The sequence below is a fragment of the Poeciliopsis prolifica genome, unplaced genomic scaffold (genome assembly GCF_027474105.1).
Source record: "Poeciliopsis prolifica strain line A6 unplaced genomic scaffold, Auburn_PproV2 SCAFFOLD009, whole genome shotgun sequence".
NCBI lineage: Eukaryota > Metazoa > Chordata > Actinopteri > Cyprinodontiformes > Poeciliidae > Poeciliopsis > Poeciliopsis prolifica.
Genome location: NW_026562384.1, coordinates 4,130,050 through 4,150,137, shown reverse-complemented (window position 1 = coordinate 4,150,137; position 20,088 = coordinate 4,130,050). Strand labels below are relative to the sequence as shown.

Here is a 20,088-nt window from a genome sequence, read left to right as displayed (position 1 = left end):
CAAACACGTTCACACAGAGCCACTCCGTAAGAGCTCGTATGAGCACTCTTGGGTTCAGTGCACAGATCTGATGCCAACGGTTCCACTGAACATATTTATACAGCAAGATCCTCATCTATTAGCACCACAAGATGTGTAAAAGGCCTTCAGATGAATTCAACTTTTATTGCAGTAGCATAAACTCACATTTAAAAAAAAACAACATTTTGCAGTTGGGACAGCAGCTACTCTTGTTACATTTAGCAAGGTTGGGACATCCGGAGAGAGGGACCTTTGACCATTTCTCTACATCACACAGACTAATGCTCACTTCTCTTCAGCTCAACCTCCCAGGTTTTCTGTAGGATTTAAAGTTTGGGACTAGAGATACCCTTGAAAGAAGGTTGATTTTTGTGTCTGGTGAACCTTTTGTGTTAATTTGTCATTCAGTTTTACATTATTTTCTTACTTAGGGACTCAGTGTCAACACATGTTCAATGTCCTGGCTGACTACATAAAATTGTATTCAAAATCTACTACTACCCAGGGTCTCTGGAGTAGAAAAAAGCCCACAAGATCACAGACTCTCCACCATACTTAACAATGAAAGTATGTTGCAATCTTGTTTTTCTTCTTTGTTTCACGCCAAATCCAACTTTGTAAAAAAAAGCTCAATCTTAGTCTAACCAAAGAACCTGACTTTAGGTAAAGTCCAGGTAAAGTTTTTTTATTATTATTATTTGTAAATGTATAATGGAAAAAAAGCTTTTTTTCTTGAACACCTACCAACCAACAGGTTAGCAGGTAGAAAGCATTTAATTAATGCCACTCTTGGCTACACTATATTTATTTTATTTTTTATAATTACGCTTTGGAGATTCACTAAAAGTACGCTGACCCTTTGGTTAACTTAAAAAATGATTAATAACTACATGCATGTTATATCTAGGAAGAACAGTTTTCATGATTAAGAAAATTCATCCAATTTTGAATTAAATTGATGAATATTTGCAATTTGATATTATGTTACTGCATTAAAAAAGGAGAAATTTATCAAATACTTTTTACCCAGTTTTACCAATGGCTCCAGTAAGTGTGGAGGACACTGTATGATCAGCATTATCATTATTATTTTTGTGTGTTAGTGTCACAAAATTGCTGTAATTTCCATTCACACAATTGCTAAACATGTATCAGTCACTCTTCAGCATGAATGCACACACAAACAATATATATATACATAAACTATTTAAATTATTTTTAGAAACTTTCACAAAGTTTGCACAATAAAAAGGTCTTGGGTTAGCATCTCAATAAAAGTTAGGGACATACTGCCAATCACACTTCAGTCCTGCGAGATATTATAATACCGTCCTTATTGAAGCAACGCACATCATTTCCTTACAAAACTCATGCAGCCTCCAACTCGCACTTCACAGACAGATCCACATGTAAAGCTTATTCCAGTGTTTCACTGAAGGGGCCAAGTGAGCATGGTTTGATTTGCCCAGCAGCCAACACCTGATGACACACAGTTTGCCAAGAGTACATCAAAGAACCCACGTCTAGAATGCCAAACACAAAATGGGGAATGTAGCGCCACAGACAAGCAGAGTGACAGGTGGTTGAGCACTGACGAGAACTGGTAGTGCAGCAGTACGACTGAAAAGTAGTCAGAGTCAATAGTAAAAAAGTACTGAGGGAAAATCATCATATTTGTTGTAGATACGTGTTAAAAAATATCAACCTGAAAAGTCATTCTTTCACATGAATATGTGAGAATTTTACTCTAGGCCAGTAAGGGGGCATTTCACACAGTCTTTACTTTTGACTCATCGGTTGCGCTTCTTTGTTGACCCCGTTGAGGAATGTTGTGATAACCCCATGGGTACATTAATGTCTGGTAATGGTAAGGGAACGTTGCGTGGACAGACTGGAGCGGGCAGGCTGGATGGGTTGATGGAAGCTGGGGAAAAAAAACAAAAAAACGCACCTTTGACGTGGTGTTTTGGAACCGTGGAGTTGCTATGGGGTTGATATAGAAAACCTGTTTTGTTTGGGGCTGAGGAGGGTGGGGTTCCACCTTGGAGAGAGAGAATGACAGAACAGAGAGATACTGTTTGGTTGACAGTCACTCAGCCTGTCTTTCCTGCCCTCTCAGGAGTGAATATGGAAGGGTGGACAGGTGGGAATGACCATGAGAAGAGTCTGGAGGGGAGGTGATCTACAGTGGAGGGACTCCAGCTACAGTACAGCTGCTACCTTACTTACATACTCCAACTTCACTGGGTTAAATATTGCCTACATGAACATCTAAAGATATGTAGTGCTTTGCCTTACAAACGTATTCAACCACATTGTGAATTTTTGTAACGTACAACCACAAAGATAGTTGCAAATAAAAAGTTCAGATGTTGGCACCAGACTAATCTGAAACAGTCTAATAGGGAATGCAAGATGTTAGAATCATCACAAAATTGACTCCTGGAAAATTAATTTAATTAATGACAGGAGTTGAAGGTGAAAGCCAAATAAAACGAGAACCTCATTAGCATCTTTGTTTTATTCTTCTTGGATACAAAGATGCTTAGCTAACTGCTCTCTCGTCTCCTGGGCATTGTGTGTTCCTAAAATAAATTGATTCAAAACTCTGTGTGCATTTAAATAGGTTTAACGTGACCGTGCGATTGTGCGTTTATCCCTTCCACTCTGTATGCTGGCGTGCTCACCGTTTCTGTGAATATGAACATGTCCGCTGGGTCAAAGGTTCACGGACAGCCGCAGCTGCCTCCAACTCACCCGTACAAAGCTGGCGGGGAACCATCCTTCCTCCTCATCGATCTGGCCCCACCACCAGTCCTTGTTGGAAGCGTCCAGCACCTTTATGACGTCGCCGGCCTTAAACGCCAGCTCCCGATCCGCCATGGTCACGTGGTCCCATACTGCCTCAGCGTTGACAACCGAGCCTCCACTTATCAACTAGAGGAGAAAGACAGGGGATCTGCTTTGTTTTATTCTGATTATGTAAAAACACTGCTGTGCAGCAACAGAACACGGCTAAACAAAAATCCATTAATAAAAAGCATATTTTAAGCAGCACAGAAATCAGACTTAATGCTAATTTTAAAACAGTAGCTCGCCTCATTTCGGCCTCAACCTGTGAAGCCTTTCTGTTAAAACCCTTAGATTACTAATTGACGCACAGCTGAATGGAGGAATCCAGTGACAAAACAGGGACTGCAATGCAAATACGACACCATAACAGCAAACAAGGTGCAACAAAAGAAACACACAAAAAGGGCAACACTATTAATGGAGAAACAACACCGTTCAGAGGCAACATACCCGCCGCTCATTATGACATTGTAATAATTACAGGTGCTAATGTAATGTAACAGCTAAGAAGCAGAACAACATGGAGAGATAACCTTTCATGTTTCCATCAGGGTTGTGTTGTTTTGTCCGCAGAACAGTCTTCAGCAATCACGGACCAGTGACTCGTCAGCTTCTATGTATTGATTACCAAATCATGAATAAATAATGTGTACATCTTGTCATAGCATAAATAAACAGTAGCAGCGCACAGCTGTGTGCAGAGCCTGGAGCAGCGCAAGATATAACAAAGTGCTTCACAAAATCATTCATCCTCATTTGTTCGCCTCCTGAATTTCTTCATACCTTGTCATGTTTCAACCACAAAGTTGAACTGATTTTGATGACGTTTTGTGCCATAAGACACTCAAAAGGCCACATAATTGTAAAATGGAAGAAAAATTTGGCATAGTTTTAAAATATTTTTACAAATAATGTATAAAGGGGCATCACAATTTGATTGATTTTTGGTACGGTGTGTTTTGTGGTAGCTGTGTGTCACACATTGCATTTTGAATATATGCCTAACGGTTCTTTATAGTCTCCTCTGACCAAAGACCCCTCTTTCAAATGTTTGCTGTGTGCCCTACAAGACCTGTGGAAAACTACAAACTGAACTTATTTTGACTTTCTCTAGACTATAACTTTCCCCTTGACTAATAGGAAATGGATTCTCTCACCTCCGCTGTGAATTTCTGCAGTTTTTCCACCAAAGCAGGTCAAAGTTTGAAGTATGTTTTACTGAAATCCTGCTAACCTCCTCGGTCGTCATGATGCTGCTTGTGCCTTAACATTCCCTAACCGATTTACAGAAAACATGCACTTAACAACAGGTACCACAGTAAGTCTACTAAGGTTTATTACTTTAGCACATTTCACCAACAAGGCAGTTCAAAGTGCTTTACATGACAAATGGGGCTCGGCTCTAAGGCACTACTTTCTGTGAGTCGATCACACAAACTTCCTATAAAATGCAACAGTGTGTTGTTGCAACAGAGTTGGCCTTAACCAAATATCTTCCGTCATTGATTGAGTTTTTTAAATGGAAATATACATTATTTTGACAAATTACACACAACTGACCAAATATTCAGTCACCAGAGCATCATCTCTGATCTTGAGGCTGTCTGAGCGCTGATGGCGACGCACTGAAGGGTTTTAGACAAGAGATGTTGGAGTAGTTCTTTGAAGTGGTTCTTTCAGTTCTCCCACTGAAGGAAATGTTTTGGGGGCGTCAGGTAATGTTCAAACAGTCTTGTTGAACTTCTGACCACTTCCATTGGTGAAATGTTCCCCGATTTCAAAACTTTAAAAAAAGCTAAATGTAATTAATGCCATTGTCAAATGTATTTGACTGATGACACGATGTAGGTTATCTGTTCAGCTTGTTAAATTTCAGTTAAACAGAATGAAAATTAAATGCGAATGCCAATATCATTTTAAAAATTGATGGGTAAAAATACAGGATTCTTATTGACACCGCCAGTCAAAATGACGGACAACGTAAAAGTTTAGTGTGACCTCTGGGTTGTAATGTGATAAAATATAAGGCACAAATACTTTTGCTGGACATTTAAAAAATCCCAGGTAGAGTAAGAACGCTGAACCCAGTAGGGTGATGAGTATTCTTTGGGGAACCAGGAGAAGCTAAAGGTTTTCTTTATTAAAGGAAGAATAGGCAGCAGATAATGTTCTGAAGGCAGAACCGGACCTGACATCATCAGTCTCCGGCCTCGCCATCCATCACGCTGACTAGTCAGCTTTCTTGCTTTGACAACTAGACGTCCATGCATATTTGCACATGTAGAGCCACATTTCTCTCTTTGTGTACGTTCACCCTGTTTACGGCCCTGTGAGTCGTTTCTAAAATTGTTCTCCCTGCAGTGGTATTCATCAGCGTTCTCCAGTTCGGAGCTAACCATGCATCCATTCCCTCAGGCTGTGGGCAGAGTAGCCAGGGCTAACCGAGCCTGACAGGCAATGCTTGAGCTCCAGGTAAGGAGTTATTACAGGCCTGGAGACGACCGTGTCCAATGGATGGGTATGAATTTTGCTATATTCATTTCAGGCACTGTGTTTTCTTTTTTTAATCAAAGAAGGTCTATTTTCTTTTATGATTTAGTTTCGTATCTCCAATACAGAAAGAAAAAAAATCCCCATGAGCTCTTGGGCTTCACAGAACCTTCAACCCGTACAGCTGCAGGGGATATAAGCCAATCAGGGCAGAGGAGTGAACACAAGGGGAGGCATCCACGCCTGCAAGGCAAGGAATGGCTGTCGTCATGGTGACAGATGAGGATGCTTCACTGATGCTGACAAAGATGATGGGATGAGGCAAGGACACTTCAGGAAGGGCCAGAATATTTCCAAATGTGAGGAGTGAGCGAGCTGTCACAAACAAAGAGTGAGCGATGAGCAAGCGTGCAATCATTCTGTTGTTCAGCTTTACACACTCGCAAACCTGCCGCACTTCAGTGCAAAACTCGGAGACGTCTGATGTCAAGCTTCAGAAAAATGTCGACATCGAACAGGCAGGTGTAGCACCTACTTCAAAGTTGGCTTAAGGCACCTTTGGACAGATGAATACAATTGATGAGGCATGTTACTCTCAGGGATGATAACCTTAATCAAAATGTAAATTTCTTGCTTCTCTAAGGGACTCAACAGGCAGCTTGCAGCAACAAGTGGGGGAGGGCAAGCACTTCTCAACTCAACGTTAAGCTGTGGCCACTCTGATACTTTGTCCTGTCGTTGGGACTGCAAAATCAACGTGCCTTAAAAAAAAGTAGCAACTTTGAAACCAAAACCGAAAGCCTGCTGTACATTGATGCCTGCAACAGATCAGATTTGCATTCAAGTCAGTCTTGCCTCCTGCGCTTCCACTGCCACTTCATTTTCAACCCCATTCAGCACAAGCACAATCTCTCCAGTCCCTACCAACAGACAGGACCACAAAAGGAGAAAGTGAGGCAGAGCGTTTTACTGCTGAGACCCCCGACCCCATCCCACCTCGCTCTCCTTTGCGTCTTCCCTTGATCATCCAAATGAGTCCTGCACTCTGCAATATATTGCATCCCTTTCTCCTTCTCATGTCTGAATAAATTAAAAGCCTTACATAATCAATCTTCCCCAATCCTCTAGAACACCCCCATACCTAGCCCGAGCTTGATCATTTGGCATACGGAAAACACAAAGATAAAGCCATGCTCATTATTGACTGTTTGTCTATCTGCTCTTGTTGTTACAGAAGCAACATCAAACAATCACTTTTTAAACTGCAAATCTTCTATTTAGGTCAATGCAAATAAATGCAGAGAAATCTGTTCCCACAAATAGAAGCATATGACAATGCTTTCTGTATTTTTTTTTTTTTAAAGACTGGGAAATTTGTTAGAATAAAAAGCTGATTCATTTTCTTATATCATCTTTGCAGCTCAATACATCAGCATTCACCGCACTGGCAGATCTACTGCATTCCAACATCACTCTGTCTCCGTCCACAGCACAGCTGCACCAAAACACCTATAGCATCCCCGAGCAGACGCACGCGTGCCTCAATGTCCGAGCCTTACCATGTTGGTGGCGTGCAGCTGTTCGGCGAGCGTATGCATGGAGAAGTCCGGCTCATTCAAATCATCGTAACTGAATCCCTTTAGGAAGCAGTCGAGGCGACAAGCGTTCCTCCTTAGATGTCAAGTAACAAGAAGCTGTTATCCCTGAAAGAGGTTTCTCTACCCCAACGCACCGAGTGAGTATCGCGGTCCGTCCTCCCTGTGTCTGCCAGCCCTCTTATGTAATACACTTATACCCCGAGTCTGGGAGCCAATCAAAGATGCTCTCCTCAGAACTGGTGAGAAACACACGCACATCCTCACACAAAACGCTCGTCTCACTCACTCACTCTCACACCATCTGCACATCCACACTTCTGGCTGCACCGCACACAACCCGGCACGGCTCTATCTAAAGGTGCCTTCCCTGGAGGAGTTACACATTCAGTGGAGAGCGCCCAATCAAAACCAGCAGTCAGATGCTACTTGTCATGCTAGCATGTGAACACATGTGTAATTAGGAAAGATATCAGTGTTAGCCACGACACCTGCAGTTGATGTTATGATCTTGTGTCTTCTGAATATTTGTTTTTTTATACAAGTAAAGGTTTTGGGCTCTGTGAGGTCACAGCTCAGGAGGATGTTTATGTGATCTGCCACAGGGATGACAACTCCTGCACACATGCTCTGGCATGTGATGGAAGTGTGTGTTCACAGCGTCGCTAGCAAACTTCTCTCTTTCTGCATACAACCTGATGGGCTGATGCTTAGCAGAGAGCAATGGCCGCAAAACTGAAGGTTTCATGGGCCTAAAGACAGTTTCCTATTTGTTGAAATAAACATTTGAATACATTTGCAGACAAAGGAGGCCGAGTGTACAAAAGTGTTTGTGACTAGTATATATGCCCAATCCTTCTGAAACACAAATGCAGAAAAGTTGTTTTTGGCACTGATGTTTGCAATTCTATGAGGCAAAATCCACTTATGCTACAATGTGTGTTTATGTAACTTATGGCCAGAAAAAAAAGCTTCACATTCTTTACGACCAGGCTGCACAATCCAGATCACATAAAAATACCATCTGCTGAAAACTGGTGGTGATTTTGCCACAGAAATTATAAAATTAAACAGTTTGTCAATGTTTTCTGTATTTACTAAGTGAAATGAACTAAATGTAATTATACATGTGTTCATTTTGTTTTTATATAACTAAAAGTTAACAAAGCTCATATTTTCATAAACTACATTGAGCAATTTAGTAAACTGATTCATAACCTGTTAATATTTTTTTTAATCAAATGAAATACTTAACGTGATGCATTTGTCATCATTTATTGGTTTAAAATTACAATTTTGAGGAATGCCTTCTTAAGTCGGGAGTTTTCCGTTAGCTAAAATAATTTCAAAGTTGAAACTATTCTCTTGATCTTTTGGATAAATGTGAATCTGGTGTATAAATAAAGCAAATGTATGAAATTAAAAGTATAAGCCATCGCACTAAGCTGTAAATTCCCTCCCACAAAAGTTTCCAAACAAAGCTTGGTGCTTCATTTGTTAGATTTTCATGCAGATATCCAAAATACAACCACTTTAAAAACACTGCTGACCTAACTATCAACTCCAGGCCCATCAGCATCATTCTTTGATTTTGGTGTATCTCAATAAGTGTGCAACATCACCACATAAAGGCTTGGCATAGTTATTGCAATTGTCCAGAAAATTTTATAGGTGAATGACGCTATCTTCAGACGTGTTTGTTCAGGATAAATAATGATTGTTTATTTATTTATTTTTTTAATGTGAGTTGATGTTCCTACCTTTCAAGCAAAATATAATTCACATGTGTCAAAGACACTTGAGATGGAAAGGCACCAAACTGGGCTTTACCTCCTAAATATGGCCCTGCATACAACACTTACCACTTAAGCTCAGAGGTAAAAAAAAAAAAAAAGAAAAGAAAGACAAAGCACTTTAACTTTAGTGTGAAACAGCACATACAGTAGCTTTAAAAAAAAACCTCGCCAGTATAGCTCTAAAAATAGCTCTTGCTGTGGACGGCTCTGGGACAGGCTTTTAGCATATCTATTTCTGACATTCATTCAACATTCATGATACCTGCCTCAAATCCTTTTATTACACTATAGCAAGAACAGGATGAATGTGTTTTTCCTCCTCTGTCTATTACCACAACCTGACAAGCCTTTCTACTCAGAAGACTCTGTGCCTGAAAGAAAAATTAATATATAATTCCACACCTATATTCATCACTATAAAATGAACAGGTTGCACACGGGTGTCAGGTGGAAGCTGTGCAGACTGGACAAATGAGAGTATTGGGGGCTATGAAATGGGAGCTGAGTTTAGCTGAATCTAAAATGGGGGAAACCTGGAGTGATGGAGGCCCTCCTTTATTAGGCCCAGCCCTGCCTGCTGTCGGTTACTGTTCAGCTGAGATCACAATGATCCTCCAGAGCAGCCGCCTGAGTCTCTCACTTGCAACGCTATTTGCTACAAATATCACATTAACTTCTGCACAGAGATCACTGAACAGCTATTAGCTGCCATGTTGTGAATGTGGCTTCGGTGGATCATAATAGGAAAGAAGAAAGAGGGGAGGGTGGAGGGGAAGAGTCCTGACGCAGCAGTAGGACAGTGTTGGAAAATCCGATTCCATGTTCATCTTTAAGACAACAACACTGCATGACAGATGTCAGAATACACAACATGGGGGAGAGGAGGATCGGAATATTTAGGAGCTGAGTACGAGTGATATGAGTTTCCAGTTAAGCACAGAAAAGGTAAGAGCATCACAGACCTGGATCCGCACAACTACAGCCACCACTAGACAACAGCAGCTATCACAAACGGTGAGAGGACACAAGACATAACGAAGGTTTAGGGGAGAAAGAGGAGAAGGAGGGGGGTGCTGGTAGTGGTGGAGTTGGGTGACGGGAGGAAGAGGAAGAGGAGGATGGAGGAGGGGGGGGGGGGACACAGAAATACATTATGTTGTACCAACGTCATTCATTTCAACGCGTAGCCGTGATGGAGCGCCGGGTGTCCCCGCTCTCGACCAACGCGCACCGCTTTTCTCTCCTCTCCAGAGCGTGGTGCGCTGCGAACCGGGCCCCAAGCGCAGATCCATTAACGAGTACCGAGGATGAACATCAACAGCACGTTCACAAGCACCAGAACCGCGATCACCGTAAACACCGCGCAAGTCTGGACATCCAAGGCCATGGCGCAGCGCTGCGGGCCGATGCTGAGAGGGGGGCTCTCTGTAAACGGCTTGTTCCCAGCTCGCTCTCTCTTTCTCTCTCCGACCCCCACACCGGGTCTAGACGCGAAGCTTCAAAGCGGCCGAGAAATCCACCATAACCGATGGGGGAGAAATGGAGAGGGGAGGATACAAAACTCCCCCCCCAAAAAAAGGAAAAAAAATGTCTTCCTATGCCTCTTCACAATAGCGTTTCACAAAGGCACGGGAAGAGATGCATCATCCTCACCATCATCATCGTCATCAGTCTGCACCGCGATTTCTCCCCGCTTACTCAACACCTGTCGGTGCTTTCGCCTCTTCCCCTGCACTGACCGACGGCCAGGCCAATAGATTCGCGGGGCTAACAGGAGAAAAGGGCTGTGCGCAGGCTGTGCGCAGGCTGTTCGCAGCTGCCGAGCAGCCTTCCGGTGAGTGAAAACCAAGGAGATGCACCGGGAGCCTGAGAGGCGGTCCTCCAGTGATCAGCGCGCTGCTGCTGGACTACCGGCTTCAGACATCACCTACAGCCGGGGGAGGGGCACAGCCAGCCCCCTTTTCTGACTCGATCGACCACTGAGGCCACAATCATAACCTCATTCATCTCCCACCCCGCCTAAAAATACCGCGCTGGAAGCTGTGGTGATTTATGGCTTGTCATTAGCAGCTCAACGCGAAGGGGATCGGACGTAAAAACGATGGTTGGATCTCTTATCACCCGGCTCCACTCAGCCGTCTCCATTGCAGTTTCTATCAGGTGCAGTGATCACAGGCGACACTGTGTTCAACTGTGTTTACAATCTGTTCCACAACACCAAGATGATCGGAGTACTCAGCAGATAAGGATTTTTTTTTAAATAATTGACATTTACATCTTAACACTATTATTAGTGTATTTGACCTGCAGAATGACACTGGGTAACTAAAACTCTAACAACCTTTGTTATATGATTAAATTCTGTTTCCTGAAGGTCAACACGAGTCTTTTGGATTTAACTTGAGTTTCAGTGAACTCCCTTACATTTTACTCATTACTTAATTAGAAGTTTATATAATTCTTCACAAGAAAGGCCATAATAGATTGTATGAGGCTTAATAAGAATGTTTTTTTTTTTAAGTTAATGACACCAAAACCCATCAAACGTCTTTATTTTATCCGTTCACCGACAAAAACGTTTTTATACATTAAGTTGGGGCACAAAACAGCTTCAAAATGCTTATGTTTTGTGTTAAATCAAACAACATTGCACTGTTGAGTGTTGGCATTTTTAATGCAATCTGTTACAATTAAAAGGATCTATATCCAGAAGGTTGTTCTGAAACCATGAAAGGTTAACTTTCTGCTTTTGTAGAGACACTGATAACTGTCCCTTCACCAGTTCATACTCTCGATTTTTCGCTCAACAAATAAGCAAATTACTTCATAACAACGATCTTTACCATGGCATAGCAGCTTTTGGCATGACGAGTAAAGAATGGAGGACCCTAAGTGCAGACATGCAGCAGAGCATTTTTAATTAGTGTTCTATAAGGGCACGGAAACGGAGGAGACAGTGGGGAACCATACAAACCGGACAGCTTAAATACGCAGACAAAGAGGAAAGAGAGTAACATATAGGAACCAGAGGGACTAATCAGAGGTAAGTAGAGGCAGCTGAGGAAAAGAGCAGGCAGAGGGAAATAGAGAGATGTGAAACAGCTGAGTACGGAGAAAGAAAGAAATCTGAAACACAGGAAAACCATCGAAAAATCAAAAATTTTGAGGCCTTAATTTTTGATACAGGAATTTAAGAATTTTGAAGAATTTTGAAGCCTTTTTAAGGACGCACAAGCACCCTGATGAAAGCTACTAAAACCTTAATTTCAGATCTTTTTGTGTTTTCTCCAAAATGTGGAAAAACCATGAAAGTTATACAGTTAAATGAATTAATACAAGAAAATTTAAGTTTCCAAAAACCCTGAAAGTAAACACTAATAGAAAAGAAAAAAATTAAATAACAGAGAAAGAGACAGCTTGTAAAGGTAAGAGGTTTCAAAATTATTAATCTGACTTAGCTAATCAGAAGAACAAGGTGTAACATCAGCGCTTCCATCTGCTGGGTGGTGTTCCATTAAACATTTCCAATCAAGTTGTTCACCTCATCACATAAAACCAGCTTCAAAGTGACCATGTAAAAAAAGGCTCTGCTTTTGTAATTCTGTTTAGTTTTGATCACATCCCTTTACATTTGGATCTCAGGAAACAGTGAAAAATGACTCGTCTTAAAGGACTGATTGCAGATTTGTTTTGTATTCTGACAACAGACACAGAGCAAAATGTGACCAAGAGCTGCTTCGTGTGCATTTATTTATTTTTCATTTTTTTGATGTATTCGGACAATGAATTTGAGCAGAGAGCGGATTAGACGAGCAAACAGACGTAAAGGGCGGGCCAGAGAGCAGAACACCAATGTGATGTGTTGATGTCATAAATATGCTAATATGGACACTGGGTCATCTGGTGACATTTAGATCACTTTTTCAGCTGACTTTAGCTACATGTCTCATAAAAATGTCATTTTTGTGAACTGAACTTTGACTTAGTTGGTAAAAAGTCGGAATCTGCACAAAGAATTCAGCTGAATAGAACTTTATGCTTGCAAACGAACCGGTTTCCTTGCTTTGTAAGGTTTCCTGGGGATTTACAAATGAGGATTGTTGAAATGAACACAATTCAACTCCACCGATATATTGCTGGGCTATTTTTATGTCAACTAAATATGGCACAGTCGCTGTAGATGCCACTGTTCTAATGAAAAAGATTCCCCGTTTGTTCTGCATTGTATTTAAAAAAGAAAAGAAAAAAACAAAGAAATTATTACAAAGTATTTCCACCAGTATGTTGGTCCCAGCCTCTTTATTGCTACTGGAAATACCTTGACCAACCTGATGGAGCTTTATTACTGTCAAAGAATAAAACTGCATCTGTTGTCAATTGCATTCTAGACATAGCAAATATTTTTCTTATTACTATAAATAGTTACAACTTTTATCTAATACAGTATTATTTATTTTTTTGTCATTTTTATTTGTGAAAGGTTCAGTCTACTTGATGATCATGCTTGTTCTCTGTTCTGTTTTTGAGGTTATGCCAACCACGCAACAGAGTCTTGCAACAACAGTATTCATAGCCCTTAAACTTTTTAATGTCTTGCATTACATAAGATACATTACAACCGCAAAGCTCTTTTCAGAGGACTTAATGTGACAGACTGACACAACCCATGCAAATAAGTAATTGCAATTACATGGAAGGAAAGTTCTGCAAGGTTTTACTTTTTATTTTTTCCACCATAAAAACCAAGGGACCGACCAGATGGGCCAGGGAAAAGTTGAGGAGAAGAAAAAAGGCACGGTTATTTTATATGAAGCAACACATGGAAATTTGATGCAGCACGTTTCAGCCCATCACCTGAAATTGAAAGAGTATGACCCAACTGCAGCCCTTCCAAGACATGGGCAACTATCTGAGATGACAGCCTGCTCAAAGAGGGTATTACTCAGGTAAGACCAATGATAACTCTGGAGGAGCTTTAGAGGTCAGTCTGCCGACTAAAATCAGGCTTTATGGAAGAGTATCAAGAAAGAAGCCTTTAAAAAATAAGCCCTACGGTGAATTAAATACTATTCCATCATCAAATAACATAAGAAAGGTGGAGAAACAACCCTAAACCCTACTAGCGGTAGTATTAGATCAAAGAATGTGCAACAATGGCCTAGTTAAAGTCTGTAACTAAATCCAACTCTGAAGCTGAAAACAGATGTCCACAGACTGTATCCACTCATTCTGAGTGAGTGTGTGAGCAAAGCGGGTCAAGGTGTACCGCAAACCTGTAACTGGGGAGGTGAATAAACACAGTTGGATGGGGATGTAACTGTAGTCGTCTGAAGAACTTAAACTAGCTGGGTTACACCGAAACACCCTGTTTGTGATTCCATTTCATAGTTTTGCTTTCGTCGTCAACAAAGTTGCATCACGAAGCACATTTCTGAACATCGAACAAAGACGATCTGCGCTATAAGGCAGTGAACGTGAGACGGCCTTCACCCAGAGAGACACCATGACACACCCTTTAAAAGAGCAAGCAGCTCTTACACATAGTGACTACTCTCTGAGTCTGCCGCACACTGTGAAGCTAACACAACAGCAGCACATCTTATGTTCCGATTACACGATCAAAGCAGCAGAAACTTTCACTTTTAGTGTACTTTTTCCTGTCTTGCCCAATGATTCCAATTACTGCTTCCTCCGTTTGCTCTTTGCACTGCGAGCAAACTGCTACCACAGTTGTGGGCTGACTTTCTTGGGCAACAGTGTGGTGGTTTGGAACATACCGAGCATATTGATGATGAACGCTGGCAAGGCAGATTATGCTTTGGGAGTGTTCTGAGAAGTTTTAATGGATGTTTTGATCCCTCCCTCCTCACCGCCCGGCCCCAAAAGATGCTGCTGCTGCTGGTGTAAGCCGTTAACAGCCGAGAGTCCATGCCGAGTGAGGCCAAAGTCTGTTTCCAAGCAACATTTCAGCGCTGCCTTTCAAACCTACACGAGGAGAGGGTTTGGTATTCAAAACGTTTTCTGCGCGGGGCCCCTTTAAGGCTCGGCAGTTGCAAGTGACAGGATGAAAATTACCCCAGTTCCCATCTGAAGCTTGTTCTTACCATTGGCATGCAAATCGTCACTTTGGCCTTTATTTTGCCAGCGATACTCAACGTGAACATTGTTATACTCATGAGCAGGCTGCAGCACTTGTCCTGTAGCTCAGGTGCAATCACCGTTGGATTGTAAAAAGAAGTGTTGAAAGGGAATACTGATGCTACAGCTTAATCCCCCACACGCCAAAACTAGCCCAGTTAGCCGTTCGACACACAGACACACAAAGGCAAACCCCTAAGATCCACCTGAGAGCTCTGGTACGGATAAAAGGACCTCAGAAGAAGTTCAAAAGAACAACACCAAAGGAGCGCAGTATATCTGTATTTTTAAAGCTATAAATAATTTCCGAGGCACTTTCTGCACATGCATGCTGATAAAAGCGACGGCTCCTGAAAGGCAGGCTTTCAGTGCACAGAGAGGGGTATGGTGCATCACAGCTGAGATATGACAGTCGTCCTCAAACATGCTCCCGCCCCCCCGCCTCATCTGTGGTTGTGTGTGTGAGAGACTCAGTGAGCAGATTACATAAGCCTGTCCTACCTCTGTGGGCTCCCTCTCCAATCTCCCTGACATTTAGACAACAAAGGTCACATCTGAAAGTCTAAATCTGTACAGACACCAACGCTAATATACCCATATGTATACAAAGAGACAGAGCGAGTATGTGTAAAAGGCCGTAATTTCTCACTTTCGGCAGAAATCTTTTATCTAATTAGACTTATTGCTGTTTCATGTGAGGCAGCAACATTACATCACATATTCTTTTACGGTGAGTCCAAATGATGTACAGAGCTTATGGACCAAACATGACACTGGAGAAAGTTGAATATGGGGTGTGTCTTTTGTTATTTGTATGCGCAGCTTTTCAAAATCCGGTCCGGTTGCAGCCACAAATTTTATTGCATTTATTGAGATACGTGATAGATAAACACAGATCATTACATAATTGTGAAGTGAAATGAAAATGTGTTGTTTTCATAGTAATTCTCAGACCAAAAATTGTTAAGATGTGATCTGACCTTTTGTACTCGGTAACCTTGAGTCTGAACTTTGTGGAAACACATGTAGCTGCAGTTACAGCTGGAAGTGCAGTGAGGTATGTCTTAATCAACGTTGCACATCAAAAAAAACAAAATTTCTTCGCTAATTTCAGACTGAATGGACAGTATCTGTGAACACCAAATTTCAAGACTGACTACAGATGCTGTACTGGATTTAGGTGTGAGTTTTGACTGGGCCATTTTAACACATGAATTGGCTTTGATCTAAACCTCAGGAGGATCTCAGCATGTAAGCGGAGCTCATTTTGGCTTTCTCCATGCACCTTTTTCAGAAACGACAAATTTGTGGATTTGATTCCACCATTAGCCATTCTGTCAACAGATTCTCCCACCTGAGCCATGAATCATTGCACCTCTTCCAAAGTTATCATGGACACAATGCTCCTTTAGATCTATGCCATTTTCTTTCATTTCACAATTACATAAAATCCAAATAAACACATTTGAGGGACTTTTCAGACCTCAAATGTTTCTCAGTTTCCAGTTATTTACATTTCCAAAATGTAAATAACACTGTCTTGTTGAAAGTTGCTGAATTGACGCCAGAAGAATATTGTGTCAGGGAGAAATGATTTCCAACTTCCCCCATTGAACCCTCGATCCAAACAGGTCTTTAATTTTGCCAAGGGATGGGATGAAATGTGGTACTTTTTCAATCTGAACCTCTGAACCATTTAAACCCGATTTAACACACCAAGGTTCCTCATTAGAAGGCCTCAGGAAAACACTGACATGCTGAAAAAGTTTTTACCACCTCTAGGGAGAGCACTAAAGCATGCAGGATGTCGGCCCTCAAGGTCCGACTTTGGGCACCCCTGCTCTGAACAGAACTTTGATCTTCCATTGAAAGTACATGTTCAGCCACTAGTTGGCAGTACAGCTAATGTAGGAGCCATAGTTGTATTTTTTTTTTTTTTTTTGTATAGAAACAAAACATATTATCACAACAGAAAGTATCCTGGATAAACTATTCATACATCAAATACACCAGACATTCCAATTTGCAATTACATAATAAATACAGATATATTGTAGCCAACTGTGATTTTACTATGTAACAAAATGTAAAAAGAAAAATAGCTGATTAAAAAGAGAAGTAGAAATGTATTCAACACAGCACAACATACTTTATTACCCATAAGAATAAAACTAAATTACAAGAGATATGCATCTCTAGGCAAAACTAACAACATAAACAACAACAAATATAGAACATTTCCTGTTCTAAGGTTTCTTTCATAAGGTTTTCTGAGGTCGCTGAAGTCATTGCTGTCCCCTTTGGCCTTTGGCTAAGTAGCTGCATATTTAGACAAACTTTCCCCGAATAAGACTTCAATTTTTAGAGCTTGCAAATGAATCTGTTTGTGGTTGGTAGGTATTTCACTAATGGGAGGCAAAACCCACCACACCCATTTCCCCTTCAGTCTGCTCCAACTCTTTTCTTCTCCTCCCATCCCCACGGCAACCACACTGACTTCCTGCTTCCTCCCAGGCCTTCAAGCCACAAAGCGCCCTAAAAATAAAACCGCTGGACTTTTCCTGAGCACAGTTTGTGTCACCATTGTCCGGCCATCAGCTGTTTATTCGTTCAGGACCATTTAGAAAGTCAAGTCAGTGGGTCAGAGCACACAGAGAGCTAAGAAGAATAGACAAACAGATCAAATAGACGGGCTCTGCCAAGTAGGACGAAGAAATCCTAGTCATATGCTAAACATCACAGGAGTATATTTTCTAATGACGACATCAGCTCAATATCCGTGTGTTCTCCAAACTGAAGAACAAGATGAAACTATCCTGTGACTGTTCTCTTTGATTCAGTCCCTGGTGAGACTTGCAAATGAACCTGAGAGGATTGCTAGAACTGAAGGTTCTAGCAACCTGAATTTCCTCAGCCTGAACTTATTATAAATGATATTCAGGAAAGGAAATGCATCTGAAGTAAAGCTTAATTAAGGAATGAGACCCTGGGGACTGGTTTTAATTTAACATGTCTCAATGGTTTTGCCTTCTTCTTTGTCGAAGATCACCACTTAATTCTTGATGGTTCTTGTGAATACCAGCTGTAAAAATCAAACACAAGGAGGGAGGAAAAAAAGTTACCCTCTTATCTACCTTTGGTTCAAGCAAATCTCTGCTAATTTTGTTTGTGAAAAGCATAATTTGTCCAGGACGAGAACTAAATAAAAACTCTTGCGGAGTGAGTAGAATGTGTTTGTCTGAGTAATTCAATTTCAGTGCAATGAGATGCTTTTAGAATAATAAGGAAAAAAGTCAGGATGGATGAAATGAGCAACTGTTTGGCAAAGTGCTTGGAGTAATCATGACTGCCAACAGACTAGACAAGACACGAGGAAGCAGGCCCTCCAGAAATCATTGCAAAGCCAGGCATGCTAGCAGAAACATGCTAACAGTAACAACGTGGTACCGGGTCGATCGGAAGATTGCAGGTTTGATTTCAACTTCCTCCTGTCACATGTTGATGTGCCCATTTGTATAAACGTGAGTGCTAATGGGTGAATGTGCTTTGAGTCATCACAATGATCGGAGAACTGCTGCATAAGTTCAGTCAGTGTCACATGCTAGTGTTAGCATGCTAAGATGTAAGCTACACTTCCAACAGCAACACTGACACGTCATACAATCCATTTTCAGTTCAGACAATGGAGAATAGCACTATGTGTGGAAATGAGTTCAATGATAGTGCTAATAAATAGTTTTTAGCTGCAACTTCTGCTACATCTTACAGATTTACTGCTGCTCACGGCTGTTTGACATCCTCTACCTCGCCGAGTTGGGATTGAGAAATAAATCCTAACTGGGGATTTCACATTAACTCTATTTCTGACCAGTTTATGAAAAATGATGGATAATAAATAGGGGGAAAAAAAGCACAATTCCTAAGGAAAAAGAAAAGTAGCAAGCCAAAACTAGAATTGTCTTAGCTGAAGCTATTGGTCAGTATTGGCCAAGAAGAAGTGACGTGTATCTCTGTCACTGTCTCACTTTTTGGGGTAAATATCTGTCCATCGAGATTGTTTAAAACACAAAACCTTTAGGAATATCAGCATTTTTCACTTGGATTAAAAAAATCCAGCTAGTATCGGAAGAACAGCAATTTGCCAAAGTTTTATATTCATTGCACACACATGTCAAAGTTATTAATATTCTCATTTCACAAGAAAATATTCTATTTTCCCTGCATTTGAAACTATGTCTGCAGATATGATGAAAATGAAAGACATGATTGCATGTTTTATTTCTCAGCCCTTCAAAAGCCTCTTCATTGAGTCATCTTTGCTCCTTCTCAAAACATAACAAAGCAACAACAAATCAACTTTTAGTACAAAAGGAAAAGCTATAGCCTCCCCAAATCTATTTAGGATTCTCAGAATCAGTACCAGTGTGTTAAAAAATAAAGCAAAACAGATCATTTGAAACCCCAGCTGTGGCACATGGGAAACACTCAAATGAACTGTGTAATGATTTGCTTGGTTGCCTGAATCAGTGCCACTTTACTCCCATTCTGCTGCGCTGGTTGCGAGTGTTCGTGCTCACTATTGTCACTATTCATCAGAGCCCTGACTTTGCCACCTGCGGCCCGGAGCTCTGGGAAGCAGGGGAGAGATCTGTCCTTTTGGATCCATCCTGACGTTCATGCCGTTCATCAAAAAGAAAAACTATCTGATTGAAGATTTTCACAGGTTCCTCTAAGTAAATTTACATTTATTTCTGTAGTTCACTTTTTTAACAAGTAATTAAAGTCTTAATTTTTTACAATTTTAGCCCCAATTTCTTAGAAAATTAGAAGATAAATGTCAGAAATATTTTCAATTAAAAAGAACGATGACCTACAATATTCACTCATTACTTGGTTAAGGCTGCTTTTGCATGAAATACTGCTTCAAATCAGCATGATGTAACATACATTTGTTGTTTTAAAAGTGGTTTATAAATACATTTGGTATTGTACAGTTTTATGACACCAGCAGATGACGTGACTCCCCAAATCATCACGACTGTGAAAATGTCTCTGGGACCCTGGTTCCTAAAATAAAATGCATCACTTATATTCAACTGAAAAGAGGACATTTGGCCCCAGAGCAACATTCCAGTCATTTTTTCTTGCTGTCTGTGGTTTAGGAGTGGTTTAATATGAGGAATGTGACAGTTAGA

At 41.0% G+C, this 20,088-nt stretch overlaps 1 protein-coding gene across 9 annotated transcripts in view; it reads right to left on the bottom strand.

Annotated features, from left to right (window-relative positions):
• LOC129362677 (rho guanine nucleotide exchange factor 9) overlaps window positions 1-20,088 on the bottom strand; it is a 53,246-nt gene that overhangs the window by 17,358 nt on the left and 15,800 nt on the right. For 3 of the 9 annotated variants that reach the window (XM_055034367.1, XM_055034370.1, XM_055034369.1), the window contains 2 exons: window positions 2,779-2,958; window positions 1,973-2,062 (listed from right to left, as the gene is read on the bottom strand). In XM_055034367.1, coding sequence (XP_054890342.1) covers window positions 1,973-2,062; window positions 2,779-2,958 — 270 coding nt within the window. Of the gene's footprint in view, window positions 1-1,972; window positions 2,063-2,778; window positions 2,959-3,407; window positions 3,428-6,923; window positions 7,130-9,917; window positions 11,010-20,088 lie in introns of those variants that run through there. The other 6 variants (XM_055034371.1, XM_055034373.1, XM_055034374.1 and 3 more) reach the window with 6 other exon arrangements.